Source organism: Saccopteryx bilineata, chromosome 1 (genome assembly GCF_036850765.1).
Source record: "Saccopteryx bilineata isolate mSacBil1 chromosome 1, mSacBil1_pri_phased_curated, whole genome shotgun sequence".
Classification (NCBI taxonomy): Eukaryota; Metazoa; Chordata; class Mammalia; order Chiroptera; family Emballonuridae; genus Saccopteryx; species Saccopteryx bilineata.
In genome coordinates this window covers 299,870,892-299,898,752 of record NC_089490.1, presented here as the reverse complement: position 1 = coordinate 299,898,752, position 27,861 = coordinate 299,870,892, and the positions used below count along the sequence as shown (strand labels likewise).

The 27,861-nt window shown below is 42.2% G+C and overlaps 2 protein-coding genes across 3 annotated transcripts in view; one reads left to right on the top strand and one right to left on the bottom strand.

Moving 5' to 3' along the window:
• Window positions 1–529: 529 nt before the first annotated feature.
• Window positions 530–9,832, bottom strand: TEX12 (testis expressed 12). Its single transcript, XM_066253624.1, has 5 exons — window positions 9,779–9,832; window positions 6,988–7,066; window positions 6,237–6,348; window positions 6,100–6,151; window positions 530–885 (listed from the first exon to the last, which is right to left on the bottom strand). Exons 2-5 carry the CDS (start codon window positions 7,048–7,050, stop codon window positions 741–743), a joined length of 372 nt encoding a protein of 123 aa, XP_066109721.1. The 5' UTR covers window positions 7,051–7,066; window positions 9,779–9,832; the 3' UTR covers window positions 530–740.
• A 9,415-nt stretch (window positions 9,833–19,247) lies between these two features.
• The window catches only part of IL18 (interleukin 18), a 28,763-nt gene continuing 20,149 nt past the window's right edge, over window positions 19,248–27,861 (top strand). The window contains exon 1 of one of the 2 annotated variants that reach the window (XM_066244793.1): window positions 19,248–19,399. The gene's annotated coding sequence lies outside the window, so the exon portion shown is untranslated. The remainder of the gene's footprint in view (window positions 19,400–27,861) is intronic. The other variant, XM_066244811.1, reaches the window with a different exon arrangement.

The following is a 27,861-nucleotide window of genomic DNA, read 5'->3' as shown; positions in this document are numbered from 1 at the left end:
ACTCACCAAAGTCACCCACCTTGTTGTTTAGTCAATCTCTTTACTTCTGGACCACAAATTTTATCCCATACCACACAACTATTAAAGCTTCTAAGTACAACCATTAACCATATAATTGATATAGTCATATAAAAAATCCAACTTATATAAGGTTCTGGTTATTTCTGGTTTTTATTTTAACCACAAGAAAATAATTTTAAATGAAAAACTTTTATTAGTAATGTATAATAATAGTGAAAAGAATCAAATAATAATATTAAATAGCAATAGCACATATAGTTTATTACATATTGAGAAACTGGACAAACTGCCTTTAGGTTTTAATTTTTTTATAGTAGTGACCATGAAAAACATTTTAAAACTATCTCCAAGGCTATATGCTATTTAAACAAAATATTCAAAGAAAGTACAATGCTGTTAACATTATCAAATTAACTCATTGAGTCCTCTTTTAGAAGTTGAAGGCTAGTGGGGTTTTCTTTTTAAAGAAACAAAAGAATCCATATATAATTTAAATATTACACTTTTATAAAATACACCAAATATTTGACCCTCACAAGAAAAGCTATATACTCCTTATTAATATCCAATTTAAAGCCCCCTTTAAATCTAGAAAAATTCAAGGAGTTTCCCCTTCTATGTTTAAGGTATACAAGTAGAGAGCTTTCAGATCATAAATGTCACCCTTTCATTACAACAATAATGGGTTTAAATTCTAAGCTTACTTTAAGTACACGATTTTATCTGTGCAGTGTGTTTGCAATCACTGTAAACCTTTGTCTCAGGATCTCTCTTTTTTGTATTAGAAAGTTTTCAATAGTATTGGCTTCTTTGAAGAGTCCATTTATCTCGTCAATATAAGATGCATCTACTGCTGCTCTCTCACTAACGGGGGAAAAAAAGGTTTTACGTTAAACTAAATAGTTACAGCATCAAAACACAGTATCCTAGTGATGTTCTTTAGTATGCTGTATTTGTTACCTATTTCAGTTAATACCTTTGTACATTGGAAAGTTTCAGTAATTTACAAACACTCCAGTAAAAGTGAAATCAGTTCCACAAATATTTTTGACTATTCAAATTCTCCTGACACAGTACAATGTACATCTTATACATTTTAATTCTATCATCAAACTATATGCAGCCATGCTTTGCTGAATGATGGGGATATACAGTGGTACCCTGAGATACGAATTTAATTCGTTCTGTAACCGTGCTTGTAAGTCAGTCAACTGGTATATCAAACAGCCGATATAACAGCCGTGCGCCAACACACCAACTAGCAGCAGCTTCCCGAATCACGACTCGTATCTTGGAATATTGCTCGGATCTCGAACAAAAATACGGACCGAGTCGCAGCTCATCTTAAAAAATTTGTATGTTGGTTTGTTTGTATCTCAAGGTACCATTGTATTTAGAAAAATGTGTCATCAGGCGATTTGATCATCATAGAATGTACTGTACGAACATCACGGAGTACACATCCACAAACCTACTACACATGTAGGCTATATAGTACAGCCCATTGCTCCCAGGCTACAAACCTGTACAGAATATTACTGTATTGAATACTGTAGGCAATTGCAACACAAAGGTATTTGTCTAAACATAAAAAGGTATAGTAAATATACAATATAAGGCATTTTAAATGGTAGACCTGTATGAGGCACTAACCACAAATGGAGCTTGTAAGACTGAAAATTGCTCTGGTGAGTTAGTAAGTGGTGAGTGCATGTTAGGGCTGAGGACACTACTAACCATTACTGTAGTCTTTTTTTTTTTTTTTTTTTTCATTTTTCTGAAGCTGGAAACAGGGAGGCAATCAGACAGACTCCCGCATGTGCCCGACCGGGATCCACCTGGCATGCCCACCACGGGGTGATGCTCTGCCCATCTGGGGCATCACTCTGTTGCAACCAGAGCCATTCTAGCGCCTAAGGCAGAGGCCACAGAGCCATCCTCAGCACCCAGGGCCAACTTTGCTCCAATGGAGCCTTGGCTGCAGGAGGGGAAGAGAGAGACAGAGAGGAAGGAGAGGGGGAGGGGTGAAGAAGCAGATGGGTGCTTCTCCTGTGTGCCCTGGCCGGGAATCAAACCCGGGACTCCTGCATGCCAGGCCGATGCTCTACCACTGAGCCAACTGGCCAGGGTCTACTGTAGTCTTTATAAACACTGTCTCAGAAGTCCTTCCCCCTATTTCCTTCTGACAGGGTCAGAAATGGAATTGTCAATGCTGCTCCATGAAAAGGAATACAGGCTGGATTGACTGAAAATATCAAGGAGAAACTGGCTGGGCAAGACACAGATTACCATAATAGTGACTGTGAGGAGAGAGTGAAAGGTAGCCTAAGGACAGTAGAAAAAAGAAGCCAAGATAAAAAGATAAAGGAACATGGGGGACTGTCATGGAAATGTGGTCTGGCTATTGTATGTTGGACCAGTAGTCATATTAAGGAACTTTGTGATATTCATTTAAAAAAAAAAAAAGAGGGGCCTGACCAGTGGTGGGGCAGTAGATAGAGCATCAACCTGGGTGCTAAAGTCCCAGGTTCAAAACCTCCCAGGTCGCAGGCTTGAGCACAGGCTCATCTGACTCGAGTACAGGCTTACCAACTTGAGCACAGGGTGGCCAGCTTAAACACTGAGTCATCAACATGACCCCATGGTCACTGGCTTGAGCCCCAGGTTGCTGGTTGAGCAAGGGGTCACTGGCTTGGCTTGAACCCCCCAGTCTAGGCATGTATAAGAAGCAATCAATATACAACTAAAAGTGATGCAACTATGAGTTGATGCTTCTCTCTCTCCCTTCCTGTCTCTGTCTCTCTCATTTGATAAAGGGGGGGGGGGATATTTAACATGGTATAGAACTGAGGACTCAGTATTTTGACTTTGGAAATTTTTTTAGTTCCACTGACTTTATCTGACATAAATGGCTCTCTCTGTCATTGAATTAAAGGTAATTGCAAAGTTTATCTGTTTTACATCATTACAACCTGAAAAAATTTCCAAAGTACGGGGACAGGGTGACTTCACACTATCACAGAAAGCTTTTACTCAAGTTGCAGTGGCACTTAGTACTTGTTAAGGCCATTCCTACAAAACAGTGTTGTTTTACAGGATCTTAGGTCTTCAACAAAGAATGTACAGCGAAGTACTCTGAAGACCATCAAGCTAGAACTGGAAGGGCTGTACCACCCTCTGTATATGTAGCACTAGGGGGACAGACTTCTTTGTGCTGAATCAGGTCAGTGCCTGATTGCCTGGGATGTAATCTGTGCACTCAAAATTCAGGTTCCATGAGTGAGAGGGAATATTGTCAAGCTCCACAGATACTGGCCCAAAGAGAAGAAAAAAATTTCTTCTGAGCCACATATCTTTCCATTTCCTAAATTCAGCTCCGTTAAAATCTTATGGGACAACTGCTGTACATGCAATCTGCTGTTGACTGAAACATCGTTATGTGGTGCCTGACCGTACAATCATTTTAACAGCCACACAAACCATTATTCAAACACAATGACTGTCTAGTAGTTTTTTTGTTGTTGTTGTTTGTTTGTTTGTTTGTTTGTTTAATGAGACTGAGAGAGAGACAGAGGGAAGGGAACAGACAGAGACAGACAGGAAGGGAGAGAGATGAGAAGCATCAACTGATAGTTGCAGAACCTCAGTTGTTCACTGATTGCTTTCTCCTATGTCCATTGACCAGGGGCTCCAGCCGAGCCAGTGACCTTGGGCTCAATCCAGCAACCTTGAGCTTTAAGCCTGCAACCCTGGACTTTAAGCCAGTGACCTTTGGGCTCAAGCCAGAGACCATGGAGTCATGTCTGTGATCCATTACTCAAGCCAACCTCAGGGTTTTGAACCTGGGTCCTCAGCATTCCAGGCCAATGCTCTATCCACTGCACCAGCACCTGCTCAGGCTGTCCAGTAGTTTTTAAAAATACCTTATAAAAAACATGATAATCTCAGGTCAATAAAATATTAAAATTCAATCTTTAAATATATATGGTTAAAATTTAAATATTTCATAAATATATTTGTTATCTTTACTATCACTCTATTATTATCACTAACTTACCAAATGGTACTTTTCTCAAAGAGGTTTTATTATAAAACTTTAAATGTTATATCATCTGTTTAAAGACCAAAATATGTAGAGCCTAGTAGTCATTCCGGAAATAGCAAAACAAAGGATGCTTAATGGAAAAGTTAGAGTTATTCTTTGAAAACAGTCAGTTAATATTAATTATCACAATTATTCTTTTTTACTAGACTTAATCTGGGGTGAGAGTGGGAAACAAGGGATGGAGAGTTGTCTCTTTCCATTTAATGGAAGTGCAACTGGAATTGAACTTGAGTCTATGACTGAAAACTAATAGAGACCCAAAGTAGTAAAATTTTATTTTTTTCTAATTGAAAACTGTTACTGGTCCAAAAACTTTATTTTCCTCCTGGAAAGTGCTATATAAATCACTGTTGAAGTTAACATTTATTCCTTTTTTTTTTTGGCAGAGTCAGACAGAGGAAGGGAGAAAGATGAGAAACATCAATTCTTCGTTGCAACTCCTTAGTTGTTCATTGATTGATTTCTCATATGTGCCTTGACGGGGGGGGGGGGGGGGGGGCTACAGCAGACTGAGTGACCCCTTGCTCAAGGCAGTGACCTTGGGCTCAAGCTGGTGAGCCCTGCTCAAACCAGATGAGCCTGTGCTCAAGCTGGTGACCTCAGGGTCTCGAACCTGGGTCCTCCACATCCCAGTCCGACGCTCTATCCACTGCGCCACCACCTGGTCAGGTGACAGTTTATTCTTGATAATGATTATCATCAGCAGGGACCATAAAAATATCCCATCAGAGCACAGCATGACCATTCCAGGTAGTTTTCCTTGTGTTGGTTTTGATTTCAATGAAAACATGTTATCTGAATCACTGAGCTTCCTGTTGGCTGCACTCATTGCCCAAGAGCTTACCACAGGCCCAAACAGCTAGGAGTACAAACAAAACCAAAACACGATCGATGTAGAAGGAAATGATCTTCATTTGCCTTGCATAATGTCATCCATCTTGGGCCTGACAATTTGCTAACAATCATTGACTGAGAAGGCAGGCAAATCTTATGAATACATCTTGTTTCTAATTAGGGAAGGTAGTCAAGTATATCCCAAAACATTTTATTTGTTTCAAGTCCTTGTGTAAATATCCTTTCTCTTCTTTTTTCTCTGTTACATGAACCTCGGGGCGGGGGGTTGTGTCTGCGCAAAGCGTAGGATAATGGTGTTCTGTGTTCACTCCGTGGATGAGCATTTGAATGGGTATTCTTTTCTACTTGTTAGTTTATAAGTAGTCTAATCCAGCCATTAGACGTCTTAGTTTCATGTGATTCAGCAATTTGTAACAGAACAGTGCTTTATAATAGCAAAATAACCCTTCATCATTTCCAGAGATATACTGCACAAGGCCAGATGTACAGAACATGTTGCAATTTGAGATTTTGTAAATTCATGTATTTGACTCATTGGTTTTAAGACTGATTTACTGGATCAAGTCACGTAGCTGGAAAGTGAGCCCAGGTCACTGTAGTACAGGTTGGTTAGTGTTTTTTTAAACTGCCTTCCTTTTGGCATGCAACTAGATTGTATTTCCCAGCATCCATCCTTTGCAGTTAGATGGAGCCCTTGTGTCTGAGCTGTGGTCAATGACATGCTGGAAGTGATATACACCTTTTCTAAGTCTACATCATAAAACCCTTTGAAATGAGAACCTCTGAACTTTTTCTCTGTCTCACAGCTGAGTGGAGAAAACTCCAAGGATGTACAAGAGGGTGAAGTAGCAACATGGAGGAGGGGCCTGGGTTCCTAAATGAATATATGGAGCAGAACTACTAGCCCCATCAGCAATCTACATTAAACTATAATAGACTTCTGTCTACCTCTCACCACTAACCCCCCAATAGACTGTGATGAGAACAAGCAATAAACATTTATTGTATTACAAACTACCTTATTATAAGAAACTGAGGTAGAATAAAATAATTCCCAAATTATAATAAACTGGATAGGTTCAATAGCCACTGAACTCAAATATACTTTAAGTACTTACCTTAACGTCTTTGCATATGTAGATAACATCATATTAATTTCCTTGCTCATATCTATAAAAAATCAGAGTTACTAAATATAACATACCTTCTGTGTTATAAAATAAATATATACAAATATAAGCATTTTATACATCACCATTCAAATCTTTCTCCAGGGCTTCATCTTTATAAAATAGTCCAGAGATTTCAGAGAAAGAAGAATCTGATTTTCCAACAGAGGACAGTTGTGGACTATCTGGCATTTGAGGCTAACACAAGAAAGTAAATAAAATAGATAAACAATCAACAAGATCCTTAGGATATATACATTCTATTTTCTAAAAAGTAAATAAGGCCCTGGTTGGGTAGCTAAGTTGGTTGTGCATTGGGGCGACACTTCGACCAACAAGCTGTCTGGTCAGGGCTGCTTGAAAATTTAAGCAAGATAACTTATCTTTAAGCAAGCAAATAATGTCCCAAATGCAAATATCAGTTGGTGGGAATAGCAGTATAGAAGGTCAGAATACAGTGTTCTTATTTTAAAAGATCAGCAACTCCAGTATGTAGGTAGCCTACTTATTATAGCAAAATAACTATTGAGAGTACTAGATATCATAGAGATATGTACCCACTTCTGTCTCTAAATCACAAATTACAAGGAAGAAATCTCCCAATAGTATCTTGGAGGCTTTTCATATACTTAGTGAAAAAGCAGCTGTAGTCAACATAGTTCCTGCTGGGACAAGCTCAGCTCTAGGAATATGAAAATTTAAATTCTGTTCATCAACAGAACTTTTGTAAATGGAAGAAATTTGAGAAGTATATAAGTAAAATAAAATAAAATAAATATAAAATATAACTGTAAATATAAAATAAAAACATTAAAGCCCCAGGAACATATAGATTACCTCCAACTCTCTTGGTCTCTTGCAATTTCTAGTATCAGGTTTTGTAAGGTGACTTTCCATCATATTCTGGAGGTAAGAGCTGCAAAATTTTGAGCAATGCCAAATTTAAGTACAAACTCCATGGTACACAGCTCTCTTGAATCCTTCCCCTTTCTTCTACTCACTGCTACTCTTCATTTAGGCTCTCGTTATCTGTCACCTAAATGACAGTGTCTCCCTTCTCCAATTCATCCTGCAACTGCTGTTTGGGGAGTCTCTCAAAACTCTGATTCCCACATTCCCTTAACCTTTCAAAACTGTAATTACAGCATTCCCTCATTTCTTATACATTCCCTTAATTATCTGTAGCTCCAGAATAAGTTAAAATTCCACCCAAAGTCCTACATCACCTGGGGCCAACCACCATTCCCATGATTTTCATCTATTACCCCCATACAGTGAGCCAAGCTAGCGTCTTTGGCACTTCTGCCTTGTTTCAGGATTCATTTAAGATTCTTCTACCTTCACAATATCTCATTGTTCAAATCTACAAATATTATTGTTCATCTAAGTCAATCTTATTTTTTACAAACAGGAAAACAGGGGCAGGGAGAGCTGATCAAGTTCAAACAAGTCAAATGGGACAGGTAAGACCAGATCTTTTCTAGCCTGAGGTTATTTCCACTGTCTTCTTTTACCTTCATACAGCATCGAATTTTACTTTTGAATTACCTTTCTATAAATTCTGAAGACAATTTCCCCAGGAGTCTGAAAGATTGTTTAAACTTAAAATAAAAATGTGGAAATCTAGTAGAGTCTGGACACCTTTTTTTTTTTTTTTTTTTTTTTTTTAGAGACACAGAGACAGACGGGAAGGGAGAGAAATGAGAAGCATCAACTCATAGTTGCGGCACCTTAGTTGTTCATTGCTTCTCATATATGCCTTGACGCGAGGGGAGGTAGCTCCAACACAGCCAGTGACCCCAGCAACCATGGGGTCACGTCTATGATCCCACGTTCAAGATGGAGACCTCCCGGTTTGGAACCTGGGTCCTCCGGGTCCCAGGCATATGCTCTATCCATTGCATCACCAGGGAGTTAGGACATCTTAAGAAATGAGGATCCTGTCTAAATACGAGTTATTTGAATTTCTTTAGCTTGTTTTTTGAGAAATTATGCTGACATCAATAACTGATACTACTCTGTTTGACTAGTTACATGTAATATTCACATATATGGCAGCAACAACAAATCTGTAACAGAGGTAGTGCAGTGAATTCCAAACATGCGCCTGCACCCTATCAGCACTGTCTGGCGTGTGTGAGTGTAAGTGCCCGTGCCCCGTCAGCACTGCCTGGTGAGTGTGAGCGCGAGCGCCCCGTCAGCACTGCCCGGTGAGTGTGAGTGTGAGCGCATCAGCACTGCCCGGTGAGTGTGAGTGTGAGCGCGAGCGCCCAGTCAGCACTGCCCAGGTGAGTGTGAGTGTGAGCACGAGCACCTGTGCCCCATTAGCACTGTCCAGTGAGTGTGAGTGTAAGTGCCCGCGCCCCATCAGCACTGCCCGGATGAGTGTGAGTGTGAGCACAAGCACCCAGTCAGCACTGCCCAGTGAGTGTGAGCACGAGCACCCAGTCAGCACTGCCTGGTGAGTGTGTGAGCGCCCAGTCAGCACTGCCCGGTGAGTGTGAGAGCGCGAGCACCCAGTCAGCACTGCCCAGTGAGTGTGAGCGCAAGCACCCAGTCAGCACTGCCCGGATGAGTGTGAGTCGCCCAGTCAGCACTGCCCGGATGAGTGTGAGTCGCCCAGTCAGCACTGCCCGGTGAGTGTGAGCGCGAGCACCCAGTCAGCACTGCCTGGTGAGAGTGTGAGCGCGAGCACCCAGTCAGCACTGCCCGGTGAGTGTGAGCGTGAGCACCCAGTCAGCACTGCCCGGTGTGAGTGTGAGCGTGAGCACCCAGTCAGCACTGCCCAGTGAGTGTGAGCATGAGCACCCAGTCAGCACTGCCCGGAAGAGTGTGAGTGTGAGTGCAAGCGCCCAGTCAGCACTGCCTGGAAGAGTGTGAGTGTGAGCGCAAGCGCCCAGTCAGCACTGCCCGGTGAGTGTGAGTGTGAGCGCGAGCGCAAGCGCCCAGTCAGCACTGCCTGGATGAATGTGAGTGTGAGCGCCCAGTCAGCACTGCCCGGAAGAGTGTGAGTGTGAGCACAAGCGCCCAGGCAGCACTGCCCGGTGAGTGTGAGTGTGAGCGCGAGCGCCCAGGCAGCACTGCCCGGTGAGTGTGAGTATGAGCGCGAGCGCCCAGGCAGCACTGCCTGGTGAGTGTGAGTTTGAGTGCGCACGCCCCGTCAGCAGTAGGGAGTCTTAAATTATCTCTCAGAAGCAGCATGGAGGTTGTTCTTATCTCCCTGACCCTTTCTCTTCCCTGTTCACCCTCCTCTTTAAAGTCACTGCAGGTGCACACACATCCATTAAAACATATTAGGTCATAGTTTCTGGACACATAATGCTTCTGTCACAACTCAAGGCCTCCAAGGAGTTTCCAGCCGCACCCGCTGCAGGGTGCGGCCTGCCCTCCGGTTGAGCACGGCCCTCCGCCTCACTCCCTTCCTACTCAGTTCCACCTCGACCCCTGGTTCCACTTCACTGGCCTGCGTCTCCCTTCCGGATCCTCCTACTTCTCTACTCTCGGTTCAGCCCGGCTGGCAACCCTGAGAGGAAGCATTCATCCGCCCTCTGCTTTCTACCACACCCTCACAAGCCACCACCGCTCCCGCCCGCCCCAAAACCAGTCCACCACGAGGCCTGGACAGCACCTCTCCTAGGCAGGGAACGCTGTGACAAGTGCCGGATGTGCGCTAGTGAGCAAACAGCCCTTGGCGACTACACGCTCTCAAGCGCTTCTGGCGTTCTGTGCGCGTGCGCTTGCTGGTCATGTGACAGACCGGGGCCAAAGCCCCGCCAGGATTGGTCCGTGTTCTCCCGCGGCCTCCCGGAAAAGTGGGCTTCTCCCGCCCCTCTCCCACTCCTCCCTTCCGCTTGGAATCTCCATAAAACAGAGCTCTACCCGGGCCCCCCAGGGTGTGCATAAGGAAGAATCGCCAGAGCAAGGGCACATTGTGTCCCGGCCACTTGGCATGTCGGGAAAGGAACACGAGATAGTATACTCTCCACTATTTGACATCCTATTCCAAATGGTTTGTGCCACAGAAGCGTATACGGCTGAGCTCTTCTGGCTTGCAGGCAGTACTTCCAAATCAGAGCCTCCATTCCTTAATCTCTTTGGTGCAACCAAACTTTGAGAATCACAGCTGTTTAGAAAATTACTTCTTTGTTGCAGGAACAAAGGAAGCGACTCCCAGAGGACAAAAAGAAACAGATAACTTACTGAAGGAAGGGATATTTGCCCACAGAGCTAAGTGACCTAACAGGCTTTAATTCGTGAGCTCCCCGAAATTCGTTTTCTTACAGCTTATATACTTTTAAGGTGTCCATGCACAGGGAGAGTGCTCCCTTTGTCGACATACAAAACTCTCATGTCTCTGGAAGGGAGTAGGCGTGAGGGGAGTTTTGGACCATTTGCCTTAGTCATTCACAATTCCCATTCATCTTGCTGGTGTTACAAGTTGTTCCAGGGAGCCCATCAAGGATCTGTCAGACTGTGGTTAGTTAATTTTTCAACTTTAGGCTTTAGGCGACCCCTGTGTTTTGGTCGTTCGACCCCTGCTGGGGTCGTGATCCACAGGTTGAGAACCGCTGTTCTATAGTCTTTGTTAGAGTCACTATTATATACCCTGCCTGCCTTTCTCCCCTTGAATTGATGAAGCTGCTTTCATCTACATATAGCTCCCAGTCCAGGTCCCTCAAGAGCTGATCTAGCAAAACTGGCCAGTTTGAATACAATGAATCCAGCATATCCAAGCAATTATGTTGTAGCTCTTTTTCTCCCACTGGGAGTAGCGAAGCTAGATTTAAAGTAGTACATATCTCTATTACCAGTCTTGGGTTTTCACATAGTAAACACTGGTATTTAGAGAAATGAGCATGGTGAGCCAATGAAGTCCTTGGGCAATTATTAGAGTCACTACAGCATGTGGCACTCACACCTTCAAGTTTTGTCCTAAAGTTAGTTTGTCTGCTTCTTATACCAACATAGCTGTAGCTGCTAATGCCTTTAAACATGAGGACCAGCCTTTAGCAACCCCATCCAGTTGTTTGGAAAGGTAGGCAACCAGTCTAGGCCATGATCCCAGGTCCTGGGTCAGTACACCTACTGCCGTCTTGCTTCTTTCTGAGATGTACAGCACAAAAAGTTTTGCTAGATCAGGAAGGCCTAGTGCTGGGGCAGCTTGCAATTCCTTTTTGAGAGTCTGAAAAGCATGGTCCTGATCTGGCCCCCACTCCATGGGTTTTTTCTTGCCCCACTTTGTGACCTCATAGAGGGGTTTTGCCAGTACTGCAAAGTTGGGGATCCATAAATGGCAGAATCTCACTGGACCCAGGAACTCTCTGACCTGTCTCCTGGTGTGGGGGCAAGGATATTCTGAATAACTTGCTTCTGCTCTACTCCTAGCCTCTTCTCTCCCTGCTGGAGAATGAATCTCAAGTATTTTACTTGCCTCTGACAGATCTGAGCCTTTTTCTTGGCAACCTTGTACCCATTTTTCTCTAGATGACATAAGAGCTCATCTGTCCCTCAGGCAGGTCTTGGAGTCTTGTGGCCCAGTGACAAGTAATTAATCTACATACTGGAGGAGGATGCATCCATTGTCCTGTGTGGGAAACTGCTGGAGGTCTCAGGCAAGGGCCTCCCCAAAGACCACGGGGGAGTTCTTGAACGCTTGTGGAAGTTGAGTTCAGGTGTACTGCACCTTTGCTCCTATAGACCCTTCCAATGGGTTCTCCCATTGAAAGGCAAATATGTAGCTCATGGCTCTCTGGGGCCAGTCTTATATTGAAGAAGGCATCTTTCAAGTATAGGCAAGTGAACCAGGAGACTTGAGCAGGGAGAAGGCTTAGGAGGGTAGGGGTTTGGTATTGTTGGATGCAGGGTTACTGCTTCCTGGTTTACAGCTCTCAGGTCTTGTATTTGTTGGTAGTCATTGGTCCCTGGCTTCCTGAGAGGAAACAGGAGTGTTCCAAGGTGACTGGCACAGAACAATAATGCCATGCTCCTTAAGCCTCTGTAAATGCACCTGGAGTCCTTCTAAAGCCTCTCAGGGAATCAGGTACTGGCTCTGGCTGACAGGCAGGGCCCCAGGTTTTAACTCTGTCTGCACTGGCACTTGGTTTATCACCAGCTCAGGAGAATTGTCCCTAGGCCCAGACTCCAGGCCACCTCTGTGTCACCTTTTGACTGGGCACTTTCCCAGGTTTGACGGCAAAAAATCCTCCATTATTCCTCTCTGGGAACAGTTAGGGTTAAAACAAGCCTAGGCTCTGGCACTTGCAAGTCTAGCTGGGCATTGTCAGCAAAAGATATAGTAGCCCTCAACTTGCTGACAGGTCAAGGGTTACCACTGAGTGCTCTGCCCCCCATATCAATCAGGAAATCTATTTGCTGGCCCTCTACCATCATGCAGATCATAGACTCATCAGGGGCTCCTGAGTCCAGTTACCCTCAGTCAAACAGAGACTCTCCTGCTATGCTGAACAGTGTGCCTTCATCCCTGGGAGCACCTGGCAAGGTTGCCTTCCCCTTCTGGTTGGGGCACTCATTTTTCCAGTGACCAGTTTCCCAACGGATAGCACAATGATCACGTCCTCAGGGCGGCCTGCCTGACTTCCTTTCTTTCCCCCTCCTGCTTTCTTCTTGAATTGGAAGGAGGGGCATCCCCTTTGCCCCCCTTGCTGAGGGCAGCTGCTATGAGGTAGCCCTCTTTTTCATTCAGCAGTCCTCCTCCCTTCTGCTCGCAACCACTCTGTTGACATAAACCTTATTGGCCACTTCCAGCAGCTGGGAAGTATTCACTCTGGCTAAGCCTTCCAGCTTTTGGAGCTTCTTTCTTGTGTCTCTTGCTCTCTGGTTGAGAAAAAGCCTTATTAGCCATTCTCTGGTTCTCTGCTTCTCTGGACTTTCTCGGTCAAAAGGAATGAAATACTGTAGGGCTCACATAATGTCTCATAAAAATCACCTGAACTCTCCTCTTTTCTCTGCAGAGTCTCGGCCACTTTGTTAATGTTAGTGGCTCTCTGGCCTTCCTTTCATAAGCCTTGAAGGAGGGCCTCCTGTGTTTCTTGAGCTGCCTCAGGCCCTCCTCGCTCTTTGGGTCCCATTAGGATCTTCTCCAGGCAACTGGGCCTGTGCATACAGTAAGGTCTGTGGGCAATGGGGGAAGGTCACGTGAGGAGCCGGCCGGGGAACTTTGGCTAGAACCGCCAACATCCATGAGCACAAGAAACTTTTCAGGAGTTCTTTGGAAAAAAGTGACTATCAGTCAGTGAGATTTTGCCACATCATATCAACTCGCCTTCACCCTACAGATGCTATATATTTCCCCCATGCGAATTTCTCCATGCGACTCTCTGGCCCCTGGCCCCTGGACCAGAGAACCTCGTTGGGTGGGATGCGCTGTACTAAATAAAGCTTTTGCTATTCCACACTTCGTGGCTACGCCCTTCCTTCTTCCTCAGCGGGGAAAAATATCTTACACATACTACCAGGGGTTTTGATGTTCCTTGGGGGCATTTTCCTCTAGCCGCTTACTCCCTGCCTGGATTACCCAGTGTCTCTCCTCTGTACTGAACAGAGCAAGGAGTAATTGATGCCAATCCACCCACGTAAGACTATGGGTTTGGAAAAGAAATTGCTTAAGATCTCTCAAGACCTGAGGCTTTTCTGGATAAGAGGGAGTGTGGTGTTCCCGATTGAGGAGGTCGATGGTGGTGAAAGGTTGGTACACTAGTACCTGTCACTCTACTATACACCCCTCTTCATCCATTATTGTGTTTCTCACTTCTCTCAAAAGCATCTGCATGCCAGGCACTGTCTTTGAGCGCAATCTCCCAGGCAGGGGAGGAGAGCCTGGGCCTGGCCTGGGGCGGGGATGGGTGGGGGAGGGCAGTGAGAAGCTCCTCCGGCTCAGGCAAGCTTACACTAGGGCTCGATAGATCTGGCAACAATGGGTCTGAGTCAGTAGCAGTCTCTGGGGTGGGTGGGGAGCCAGGTATGGGAGGGTAGAGCCTTGCTGGCACATAGAGAGGGGGAGCCAAAGCTTCTGCTGCTTCTTCTGGTTCACTAGACTCTGAAATTTCTGGTACCAATAGCGGCAATTGCTTCTTGGGTAGAGTGGAACATTTCCCTGCCTTTACTACCAGTACAGTGGATCCTGAGCCCTGAGCCAAGGAGAAAGTTTCAGAACTAGTATGAGCCAAGTGTTTATGTAGGGAAACTGGTCAGGGTGGCCTGGATCTCCAGTAACTACCTGTCACACTTTCTGCACATGGCCTATCTAAGCTCCCATCCTCTGGCCATGCAACCCCAAGTGTGGGCTATTCTAATTCATACAAAGTTCTCAATTTCCCCAGGGACATGGAGACTCCATAATCCCCTGAGAACCTTTTTTAAAGTTTTTGATCATTGTGGCCAAGGGAGTGGGTTTTCCCTGTGAACCCCTCATGGCTCCCATGACAAACACCAGTCACACCATGAGAAGGAATTAGGGAAGGGGAAGTGAAATTTGGAGGGGACGCCACTCGCTCCATCCATCACCGGCTGCTCCCCTCGCAGAGATAGCAGACTCTCTTGGCTTATGGCAGACTGATATAAGCCTTCAGCATGCAATTCTGCCTCTTAGCTTACAAGGCATCCTACGGAAAAATGGTTCAGGACTCAACATTCTCTTCGGCCCTGTGGGAGAGAGTCAAAACTTGCTCCTGTTGTCCATCTCATTCACTCCGCACTCATTCTCTTTCACATAACCTTCAACCTCTCTTAACCTGTCCTGTGGAGTGTGATTTGTTACCACAGCAGAGAGTGATCAGGCCTCCCTTCTGCCCAGTGGGGCAGGACCTCAGCTAGCTACCCTGTGCCCAGTATGCCTTACCATGACTGGCGCGTCCCTGTTCTCCTGTTGATCCACTGTCTGATCCTTGCTGGGACCAGCAGAGGGGATCCCCACCCCAGTCCTGCAAAGGCATCCACACTGGGAAATCCTTGGGTATGCTCAGCATGTGTGTCTGCAGGGTGGTTCAAGGGTTCCCCCATGGGGTGCTCAAAGTCCACCAATCCTGTGTGTCATCCCTCCTCGCTTCCTGGTCAATGCACCAAATCTCTTGCAGGAACAAAGGAAGCAACTCCCAGAGGATAAAAAGAGACGTTCAGACAACTTGTTGAAGGAACGGGTTTTTTATTTGCTGGTGGAGCTATGTAGCCTAAGAGGCTTTTAACTCATGAGCTCCCAAAGTTAGTTTACTTACAGCTTACATATCTTTACAGTATCCATGCACAGGGTACATGATCCCTTTATTGGTAGGTATACACGACCCTCATGTCTTGGGGTGGGAGAGGGTTTGAGGGAAGTTTCAGACCATTTGTCTTAGCCATTCACAATTCCCATTCTTCTTGCTGGTGGTGCAAGTTGTTCCAGGGAGCCCATCAAGGAACTGTCAGACTGTGATTAGTTAATTTTTCAACTGGCTGACTCAGACATCCCTTTGAGCTTTTTCCCTCCTCATCTCAATGTGTCGATTAGTTCAGTCCACTTAATTGACAACTTTCAAAAAATATTTTTTTAAGAATTTTTTTAATTTATTTTTTTCAATTTTATTTTAGCTTTTATTTATTCATTTTTAGAGAGAAAGAAGAGAGAGGAAGAGAGAGAAGGGAGAGGAGCAAGAAGCATCAACTCCCATATGTGCCTTGACCAGGCAAGCCCAGGGATTCAAACCAGTGACCTCAGCATTCTAGGTCGATGCTTTATCCACTGTGCCACCACAGGTCAGTCAAAAAGTGTTTTGACCCTGGCCAGTAGCGTGGTAGCTTAGAACATCATCTGGAAACACCAGGTTGTAGATTCCATCCCCGTTTACGGCACATACAGGGAGCAACCAATGAATGCATAGACAAGTGGAACAACAAATTAATGCTTTTCTCTCTGTGTCTCTCTAAAAATCAATTTTTAAAAAAACCCTCCTTGCCCTGGCCAAATAGTTGGGTTGGTTAGAGCATCATCCTGAAGTACAGAGGTTGCCGGTTCCATCCCAGGTTAGGGCACATACAGGAACAGGTTGATGTTCCCGTCTTTCTCCCTTCCTCTCTCACTAAAATCAATAAATTCAAAAAAAAAATTATAAGGCCTTCTTGTGTACAGAGGTGCTGTTAATTAAAAAATATATATGGCCTGGCCTGTGGTGGCACAGTGAATTAAGCATCAACCTGGAATGCTGAGGTCGCTCGTCTGAAACCCCACACTTGCACAGTCAAGGCACATGCAACAAACAAGCAATGAAAAACTAAAGTGAAACAACTATGAATTGGTGCTTCTTGCTCCCCCAACCCTCCCCTCTCTGTAAAATCAATAAATAAGATCTTAAAAAAAAAAATATATATATATATATATATATATATATATATATATATATATATATTTGGCAACACACATGACCTACATACTGGAAGTTTAGCCTTTTGGGTACTTCAATATGGTGACTTTGACCTGCAATTTCAAAGATAGACATTCTAAACTTATGCCCAATTAGGTGATGAGGAAGAAAATAAAGATATCAGCTCATAAAACAAAGGTCAGTTACCCCCCCCCCATAAATTTCAAGTACACATTCTTACACCTGTCAAAATTTATAACCCATACTTTATCCTAGACTGGAATAAGGAGGACCCATAAGAGCTCTCACACTCTACGTCTTCAAAAAGCCCTACAGGAAGAACTCCTATCTACAACAGAAATCTATGGCTGTGGCACCGCCTCCCCATAACTTTCTCTTCCTTTCTATACTTTAGCACCTCCTCCTTCTTTAAGCCAGCATGAAGCTTCAAATGGCTAGCCATGGCTGCACATTTTGGGTTGTGACCTTTCTTTTTCCTGAATAAATACTTTTCCATGACAGAATACCTACTCAACTTTTATTTATAGTTGACATACTTTAGCAAATTATATTTAACATATAAAATTTAATGTTTTTCCCCTTTGGCTTCTTTAAATGCTTGTTGTCATAAAGGCTTGTAAGTGTTGTGTGAATATGTTTGTTTATTGGCTGTTTGTGAAAAACCTGTTTTTCTCGGAAATTGAAAAACAAATTCCAAGAAAATACATACTCAATTTGTTTGACTTTATTTGCTAATATTGTGAAATATCAGTCACTTAATAAAAGTAGGCTAAATAATTATGGTGCAGTTATTGGCAGTCCTTCAAGGATCCTTGTCGTTGTCTAAGGACTGACAACAATCTATGTTGAAATTTTCCCCATCTATGGTAAAGTGAGGGAAAAAGAAATGAAAATCTCATAAAGCCAATGTACTTACTTTAAAGAATTGTCATTTATTCTGATACTATGTCCTTCATAATTTTTTGCTGTTAAAGTGTTTTTTTTTCATTAAATAAAAATATAAATATTTTTAGATTTCTAATGTCTTTGCTTAGTAAAGTATAAAGTTGCCCATTCAGTGTATATCTATTTTTCATTATCTTCATTTTTTTAATGGTCCATTAAGTACCAAAGTGTGGAAAATACTGATCTAATTTCTCTCCCAGTCTTCATATTGTATAATCTCTATACAGGTAGTTATCAAGTTCTTAAAATATTTCCAGGAAAAATGATTCCACCTAACACATAAAAATGTTTACATCAGAATAAGAGACCACTGTGAATATTTTATTTTATTTTTTAATTTTTTTATTGATTGATTTTAGGGAGAAAAAAGGGGAAAAAGAGAGAGAGAAACATCAATCTGTTCCTGTATGTGCCTTGACCAGGGATCAAACCCTCAATCTTTTGCATATTGGGATGATGCTTTAATCAAGAGAGCAATTCTATCTGACCAGGGCTATTTTATTTCTAAAATCTTATCTCCATTACATAAGCTGAATGAGTAAAAATAAGCAAAAGGGTGTGGAAGGTTATAGTTGCCTAGTGCTTTAAAATATCTAAAGGGTTATCATCATCTCATTTAATCTTCACAACACTATGAAGTAGGCTAAATATAGAGACATTTGGGTTACTCTGTATCAAAGAAAAATATGTGTCCCCAAACTAAGAAATCATTACAGCTGGAAAAAAATAATTGGCAGTAGCCAATTTAAAATTAGTTTGTTTGGTCCCCTGCTACTGATCATCACTGTTTGACTCCACCTCACGCTTTCATGTTAGTTGGCCCAATTGGACATTACAGTTGGAGGATGAAAAGTTGTTATTTCCATTTCAATCATATATGTAGTCTTATCATATACTTCTTAAATATGCTATTTTTTCCTCCTGACAGCCACCACACCAAGCACCTTTAGCCATTCTGCCACAGACTTCCTTCTTGTTAAAACAAAAAGCCCTGGTAGCTCAGTTACTTAGGGCATCATCCCAATACACCAAGGTTGCAGATTTGATCCCAGATCAGGGCATAGATGAGAATCAACCAATGAACGCATAAATAAGTGGAACAACAAATTGATGTTTCTCTCTTTCTATAATCAATTTTAAAAATGAAAAAAAAAAAGCAAAAAACAAAAAAATTCAACTAGCTGCTAATGTAAGCATTTTGTTTCCTAACTCTAGAACCCCTGTAACTACACAGTCTCTACTGACAAAAAAGCAAAAATCACCTTGCTAGTTACCTTGCTAGCAAGGTAGCACAATTTAGAACATGTTGAAGAGAAAAATTGTCTTTAAAAACTTTGTTTCTACTAATTATTTCCAAGGCTGTGATAGTGACACTCTGTTTTCCAAAAGTTACATCTTAGGTTCAATAATTATATTAATTGCTCTAATTGGGCTAATGATTCAGCACTATTAGGTACAGTTCTGTGCTGAAGTATGTGTACAAAGTTTCAAACTGATTTATGTGAAAAAGTGCTTTTAACTGACCAAGCAGGTGCTTTTTATAAAAGAAGCTTGGGTGTACTTCTGAAAGAAATACAGACTTTGGACAGTCAGAACTCCAGCTTTTACAGAAGAAAATATTTCATAGTGACTTTACATTAAAGAAATACCCGTATTATTTGACAATTTATTTCAAGTTCTGTGGCCCTAAGAAAGAGCCCATTTTGAGGGCGGGTCCAAGGCGTGCCAAGACAGTCTCCTCCCTCTAATTTTCTTCCTCATTCCTCTCTCCTCTTGAGACTGCCAGCCGAGGGATTCAGATAAATAGCTAGGAGTTTCAAAGCGTTCTGCCTCCCTGGCTGCCTGCTTTGGCTACTGAAGCCTCAGGAACAGAAAGGAACCTCAGACCTTCCAGGTCACTTTTTCTTCTAGGAAACTATTGAGCACAGGTAAGAAATATTATTCCTCTTTATTTGGAAACCCAAGCATGGTGATTAGAAGTAAATAAGAGAGGAAAAGTGGTTGAGAGAAATTTAAGTTTTCTGACATCACTATGATGGGTGGTTAGTAACAACCTAAGGTATACAGCAAAGTCAGAGTAGAAACTTTTCTTTTACTCAACATTGGAGGGTACCACTTTAGAACAAATATTCTCAAACTTTTTGGTCTCGTGACTTCTTTACATATCTAAAAATTACTGAGGATCCTGAAAATTTTTTGTTTTTCTAGGTTATTTATTGTACTACTGTCATTTACTGTATTTGAAATTAAAACTGAGAAATTTAAAAGATAATGACCTATTAATTTATCTTAAAATAACAATAAGCACATCACGTTAACATAAATAACATTTTTAATTATAGATCCAAAAAAAAGTCTGTTGTGACAAGTGATATTGTTTTTTTAAGTGAGTGAAAGAGAGACAGACAGAGAGACAGATAAGAAGGGAAAGCAATGAGAATCCTCAGCCCATAGTTGTGGCACTTAAGTTGTTCATTGATTGCTTTCTTATCAGTACCTTAACTAGAGGGCTCCAGCTGAGCCTGTGACCTCTTGCTCATGCCAGTGACCTTTGGGCTCAAGCCAGCAACCATGGGGTCATATCTATGATCCCATGCTCAAGTCAGGTATCCCCATGCTCAAGCCAGTAACATCAGGGTTTCAAACCTGGGTCTTCAGCATCCCGGGTCAATGCCCTATCCACTGCACACCACCTCATCAAACCGGTGACATTGTTTTTTACTTTTACAAATCTCTTTAATGTCTGGCTTAATAAAAGACAGATGCATTCTCATCTGCTTGTGACTCAATCTATGTAATATCACAAAGAATGTAGCCTCTGGTAAACTGTATTGTATACTCATGAACGAATAAAAATGAAAAAGACAAATTACATCTTGGAATTACTATGATAATAATACCTTTGATCTCATGAACTCCCTGAGAACTGCTGCTTTAGAATGATAAAAATAAATAAGCTTTTCTTTAAAGGGACTTTCAACTCTGAATCAGTTATTTTGAAAGCAAACAAAAAAATTGCCAAAGGTTCATAATCTTTATGGAATCTACCTCAACACCTTTAGGCTGGGCTCCAGTTGGATAATATAGCATTCCTTAGGAGGATTTTATTTCACAATCAGAAAGGGACTAAATAAATATTTCTATTTTGAAGTATGAATAACAAAATTGAGACACCCTTAAAATCCTCTTTTCTTTTGCTAATATCCAGCTATTTCAAGTTCCATTAACTCTTCTTTTAAAATATCTTTTAAAATCTGCTTTGCTTATATAATCCCTACATGACTGTCATGCATTCTTACTAGAACTCCAGCATGAATTCTTATAGTAGTTTCATAACCTGTCTCTAATCTTTTTAATAATGCACTGTCAGCTCAGTATGCCACTTTCTTATTGCCTGTGAGATTAAACTAGAGTGCTTCTACATGACTTCCAAAACCTTCCATAATTTAACCCCGCCCTACCCTGTATTCACCTCAGGGCAGCCAGGACTGTTCTGCTACAGTAGAAAATATGGCCCCATTCAGTCCACCCCACCACCACAATCACAACATTTTTTTAATTATCACATAAATGTTCTTCCATCTGTTTAAATTTTAAGATTTTATTTATTGATTTTACAGAGAGAAGAGGTCGGGGGGAGGGATAAGAAGTATCAACTCATAGTTGCTTCACTTTAATTGTTTATTGATTGCTTGTTGTATGTGCCTTGACCCAGCAAGCCCAGGGTTTTGAACCAGTGACTTCAGCATTCCAGGTCAATGCTCCATCCACTGTGCTAGCACAGGTCAGGTTTAAGCATTCTTTAAGATTAAATTCAATTTTCCTTTTCACACAAGGCCATTCTAATTACATCAGTTCTGTTTTGGCTTTTTGCTTTGAGTCTGTAGTTAGCAGTTAATTATGTCTCTTTTATCATTAATTACTTATCTAAATCTTTACCTAGGTCTTCCACACCCATCTCCCCTATACCCACATAATGCATTATCAATATGACAAAATTTAAAGGACAAAATGATTTACAGAACTGAAAAGTTGGGTTTTGAATCTTGTCGCTATCAAGGTGACTACAGATGATTTCAGGGAATCAGGTAATATGCATCCTCATTTCATCCCATACATTTCCACAGAATTGGAATTCCACAGCCAGGCTAGATATAATTAAAATTGCTTTTCAAGGTCAAGACATGTTTACTTTTAATCTAACAGTATGTTTTTAAACTCCTACTAGCTAAACAATGCTGGCTATACAATAAATATTCAATCACTACATGTTGTTTTAGAATTATGATAAAGTAGTTACCATGGCATTTGCCACCAAATAATTGGTTCTTTCCTTGTTACCTTCTCTAGAATCTAGAATAAAAGAATTCTGGAGCGGGAAAAGATCTTAAAGATTGACCATTCAACTCCCTGCTTATCCAAATGAAAAAAGGAGACCCTCAGAATCAAATGACTAGCCCCAGAAAAGTGTGGGTCACATGTGGCCTTACCTCCATCATGATTCTACCATCCACTAGCCTCCAGCTAGTTCCCAAGGCTTGCATAACTAAAACATTTTTTTTGTTTCGAAAGACCAATTGTCACTGAATATTTCTGAGAGGAGCTTTCTGAAGTGGTTTATAACTCTTTTAAAATAAATAAATAAATCACTATATAAATAAATACATAAGTCAGCCCTGGCCAGTTAGCTCAGTTGGTTAGAGCAGCAACTGGAAACTTGTTGCAGATTCCACCCTTGGTCAGGGCACATACAGGAGGCAACCAATGAGTACACAACTAAGTGGAACAACAAATAAATGCTTCTCTCTCTCTCTCTCTCTCTCTCTCTAATCAATTAATAAATTAAAAAAATAAATCCATATTTTGAGTATCTTAACTGTATTTTTAAGCATTTTTATTCAATGGAAACTATAATTTTTATGGATTAGAGTTAAGTAAAAAGACACAAACGAGAAAGGAAAAGGAAAAGTTGGAGAAAGAAAAGGAAGGGAACACATAGATGTATTAAGACCTAACTAAAAGAGTGGTAAGAGAATAAAGAATTCAAAATAAACACTCATGAAATAAAGAGAAACTAGTAGGAAAAAAAGAAGAAGAATATTTGAGAAATTATTCTATTTTTAAAAGAAGATTTTATTATTGATTTTAGAGAGTAAAGGGGGTAGGAGCAGGAAGCACCAACTCATATTAGTCGCTTCACCTGTGTGCCTTAACTTGGCAAGCCCAGGGTTTCAAACCTGCAACCTCAGCATTCCAGGTCCACACTATCCACTGCACCACCACAGAAGTTATTCTATTTTTAAAAATCTGCTTTCAGAGTTCCACCATTTTCTTTTTCTCATTGGCTTTAAGATGGAGTGGAAATTTAAAAACAGAAAAAATTCTACCACCCTTTCACACGTTGTCATGGTGGCAAGTTTTATCATAGTAAATATTTATTTACTATGTATAAGCTCTTCCCAGGTGTTGAAGATTTAAAAAAAAAAAAAAAAAAAAAGGACAACTCCTTGTCTTGAAATTCAGATTAAAACTGGGCAGAACTATTTTTTGTCATCAAAATAATCTGAATTCAATGTAAGAGCTATTACATAAACCTGAAGGGGAGAGGGTTGAGGGAGGGAGGTACTGAGAAGAGAAATGATTAGCTACCAATGTAGGAGTCAGGGACATTTTTTTGGAGGAGATGTTTGAGCTGAGACAGAAAGGCTGAACAAGGGCTTGGTGCGAGGGAAGTCCCGGCCCGGCAGTGGGGATTGAGGGAATCACTGGTACTGAAAGCAAGACCTAGAAGAGGAGAATTAAAGTAGAAGATGCTGGAAGTGATGAAGGCTTGATTTAAAACAGTGCTGATGGAGACGGAAAGGTGACACCAAATTATAAAGACATTTCTGAGGCATAAAATCTACAGCATTTATGAGGCAGAGAAAAAATTAGACAAAGAAGTCAGAAAGGACTTCCAGGTTTCAGTTTTTGAACAGGTCATTGGCACATGTTTGGCAGAGTAACTCATTTGTATACCTTACAGTTGGAACTGTGGAGCTGGAGCCAGAAACTGAAATTTGCAAGTTACATATTCCCCAATAACTACCACCCTCTCTCTTCACTTTATAGCCAAACGTCCTAAAAGAATAGTTTGTATTTCCCATCCCAGTCTGTCCTAGATCTTTGCCAACTTGCCTTTTTCTACCCCTACTTTCCCCAAACTGTTCTACAGATACCAAATCTTTCTAATTGTCAAATTCAGTGAAGAAATTTAAGCTTATGTCCAAGTTATGGGCCTGGTGGTATCCAAGTTCAAGCAGTCCTTGCTTGAAGTGTTTTTTCTCTGTTGGCTTCTGTGACACTCTTAAGATTTGCAAAATTGAACTAATTATTTTCCACTCGAGCTTCTCTTTCATTTTTTTTCTCAGTTAATAAGGTAACACAAATTGCTCAAATCAGGACTTTTTTTTTTTTTGACAGAGACAGAGAAAGAGGGACAGATAGGGACAGACAGGAAGGAAGAGAGATGAGAAGTATCAATTCTTCATGCAGCACCTTAGTTGTTCACTGATTGCTTTCTCATATGTGCCTTGACCAGGGGGCTATAGCAGACAGAGTGACTCCTTGTTCAAGCCAGCGACCCTTGGGCTCAAGCCAGCGGCCACAGGGTCATATCTATGATCCCATATTCAAGCCAGTGACCCCATGCTCAAGTCGGATAAGCTCACACTCAAGCCAGTGACCTCGGGGTTTCAAACCTGGGTCCTCTGCATCCCAGTCAGAGGATCTAGCCACTGCGCCACTTCCTTCCTGGTCAGGATCAAGTCAGAATCTTTGAACTCATCCTCAGTTCTTCCTTCTTCCATTTGACCCACAACCAATCAGCTAAAAAAGCCTTCTGTTTAATCTCTCTTGAACCCACCTTCTTCCTTTCATCCCTGAAGCCGCCACCTTAGTGTATACAATCTCGTCAAGTCTTACCTTAACTGTTAAAACTGCTTCTAAGGTTGTTTTCTGACCTCCATCCAGTCTTGCCCCATCCAATGCATTCTCTACCTCCTGCCAGATTACTGGCTTTTTTTAAAATTTATTTTAATTTTATTCTTTTTTTTTTTTAATTTATTCATTTTAGAGAGGAGAGGGAGAGACAGAGAGAGAGAGAGAGGAGAGACAGAGAGAGACAGAAGGGGGGGGGAGGAGCTGGAAGCATCAACTCCCATATGTGCCTTGACCAGGCAAGCCCAGGGTTTTGAACCGGTGACCTCAGCATTTCCAGGTCGACGCTTTATCCACTGTGCCACCACAGGTCAGGCCCTACTGGCTTTTTAAAACATAAATTTGACCACCTCTTTCATCTACTTAATATAAGGCAGTATTTTTTCAGAAAAAATGTCAAACTCTTCAGCCTAGTGAAACAGGCCTTTATAATACAACTCTCCTTCACAAGCTTTCGTCAAACCAAACTTCATTGCAGGTTGCATTTTGTGTGACATGAATTAGAGAGAATCTAATAAATAGAAGATAAAGGTAATAGCTTTATTTTATAAGCAAGGTGGAAATATGTGAGCTACAGGTTAGTTTATCTAAAATGAAATCATTGCAACGGGGTAGGCCAAGAGAGTTGTGCACTGTTAATACTATTGTTGCATGGAAGTGACTCTTAACTACCTGACCTGTGGTCTGAGGCAGATTAAGGTCGGTTCAGGCCCCCAAGACAGAAGAAAATATTAGGCCCCTTAAAAAAAAGAGACAGGGAAAATAAAAATACATGTTAACCATATTTTTAAATAAATAAAAAATATTATGTACTATTTGAAATGTAGAAAAGAAAGGCTCTTACTTAGCATAAGTAACTTTTAGCAGAATTCACTTTCTCTAAAACAAAGAGACTTTTAGCAGAACTTACTTATCCTAAAAGACTCCCTACCCTGGCCTTGAGGCTGGTTTCCCAGGCTGTGGCCTTGGGCTGGTTCTGCAAGGTTGCAGGTGTTCCCAGAATGTTTTTCCCTGAATGAATCCATTGTAAATTAGCTTGTTTCACTGGCTTGTTTTTAATGTCTTTACCAGCAGATGTCAGGAATCCTCTCTCCTTATAGATTGCTACATGAACATGGGTAGTAGCAGAAGCATGCCTGCTGTCAGTGTAAATATTGACCTTCTTTCCTTTGGCCCACCTTAACACCTGGGTGAGAGCAATAAATTCCACCCACTGAACTGAGGTCCCGTGGGGCAAGGCTTGGGCCCATATGGTCTCATTAGGAGTCACTACAGCTGCTCCAGCATGTCAAACCCCTAGGACAAAACTGCTGCCATCTGTGAATAGCTGTACTTCCACATTAGGTAGGAGCACATCAGTAAGGTCTGGTCTTGCAGTTTGAACAAAGTCTAGCACTTCAGAGCAGTCATGCAAAGGTATGCTTGGATCCTCATCAGGCATCAGGCTTGCTGGGTTGATAGCCTGTTTCTGGACAAACTTAATGCGAGGCTGATCTATGAGCAGAGCTTGATACTGCGTGATCCTAGCATTAGACACTCACCTTTCTGGAGTTCCTTTAAACAAAGTCTCTACTGCATGTGGGGCTGTCAGGAACAGTTCTTGCCCTGTAGTCAATTTATCTGCCTCTCTCACTAGTATGGCAGTGGCCGCTACAGCTCTGAGACAGTTGGGCCATCCAGATGCTACAGGAGCTAGTCGCTTGGAGAGATAAGCAATAGGCCAGTGCCATGGCCCTAGCGTTGGGTCAAGACCCCTTTCGCTATTTCCTTGCTCTCATGAACAAAGAGCTAGAAAGGCTTTGTAATGTCTGACAAAGCAGAGCAGGGGCCTCAGTGAGGGCCTTTTTGAGGGTTTCAAAAGCTTCTTGTTCCTTATCTGTCCAAATTAACTCTTGGGTTCCTGCTGTACAAGAGTATAAAGGCTTGGCTGTCTCTGCAAACCTAGGGATCCACAGCCTGCAGTATCCAACTGCCCCGAGAAATTCTCGAACTTGTCTCTTGCTAGTGGGGGTTGGAACTCAAAGGATTGCCTCTATACGACTGGAGGAGAGAGTGCGCTTCTCCGTCTCAACGTGGGAGCCTAGATGGGTCACCTTAGAGGTGCAGAGTTGTGCCTTCTTAAATGACACCCGGTACCCCAGAGTCTGCAGTGTTTGTAAAAGTCCCTCAGTGGCTGTCTGGCAGCTTACCTCCGTTTCCACAGCTAGAAGCAAATCATCTATGTACTGCAGCAGTGTGCGTTCTGGATGGTCCTGGTTTAAGTCGAGCAGGTCCTAATGTAGTGCCTCATCAAAGAGGGTCGGTGAATTCTTGAAGCCCTGTGGTAATCTGGTCCAGGTTAGTTGTCCTGAAATGCCTGCCTCTGGGTCATTCCACTCGAAGGCAAAGATGGGCTGACTTACAGGGGCCAGGGGAGTACTGAAGAAAGCATCTTTCAAATCTAAGACTGTGTAAAATTTCAAGGCTGGTGACAACAGGCTTAAGAGAGGGTAGGGGTTAGGCACAGTTGGGTGTATTGTCTCAACTCGCTTATTTACTTCCTGTAAGTCCTGAACTGGATGATAGTCCTTGGTACCTACCAAGTAGGCAGTAAAGGGGTATTCCATTAGGATTGGCAAGGAACAGAATACCAGATTCTTTTTTTTTTTTTTATTCATTTTAGAGAGGAGAGAGAAAGGAAGAGAGAGAGACAGAGAGGGAGAGAGAGGAGAGAGAGAGACAGAGAGAGAAGGTGGGGAGGAGCTGGAAGCATCAACTCCCATATGTGCCTTGACCAGGCAAGCCCAGGGTTTCGAACCGGCGACCTCAGCATTTCCAGGTCGACGCTTTATCCACTGCGTCACCACAGGTCAGGCCAGAATACCAGATTCTAATAGTATCTTAACATGGGGGGTTATTCCCTTTTTAGCTTCTCTTGACATAAGGTATTGTTTTACTCGTATGGGAACAGCACTTGCAGTAAGCTGAGCAACTACTGAGGCTTGATGCTTTGCAAGCCCAGGCGGGTTGGTTTCCGCCCAAACTGAAGGGAATCTATGCTGTAATTCTGTTAAATAGTCATTTGAAGCTTCCGGTTCTTCTTTAGTATCTATATTTAATAAATATTCCTCTGACAAGGGGCAAGTGACCATAAGCCACACCTGGCTATCACCCTCAGCATGAAATTCAGCAGAGTTATGACTAAAAGAAATGGTAGCCTTCAGTTTTCTTAACAAGTCTCTTCCAAGTAAAGGATAAAGACAGTCTGGAATGACCAAAAAGGGATGAGTGACAGTATTGTCTCCTAAATTACCAGTCCACCACAACATAGACAAAGAATTGAATTCCTGGTAGCACTTTGTATGGGTACTTGCTCCCCTGAGAGTGGTCTGAGCGGTGCAGTGAGAACAGAATGAAAAGCTCCGGTGTCAAT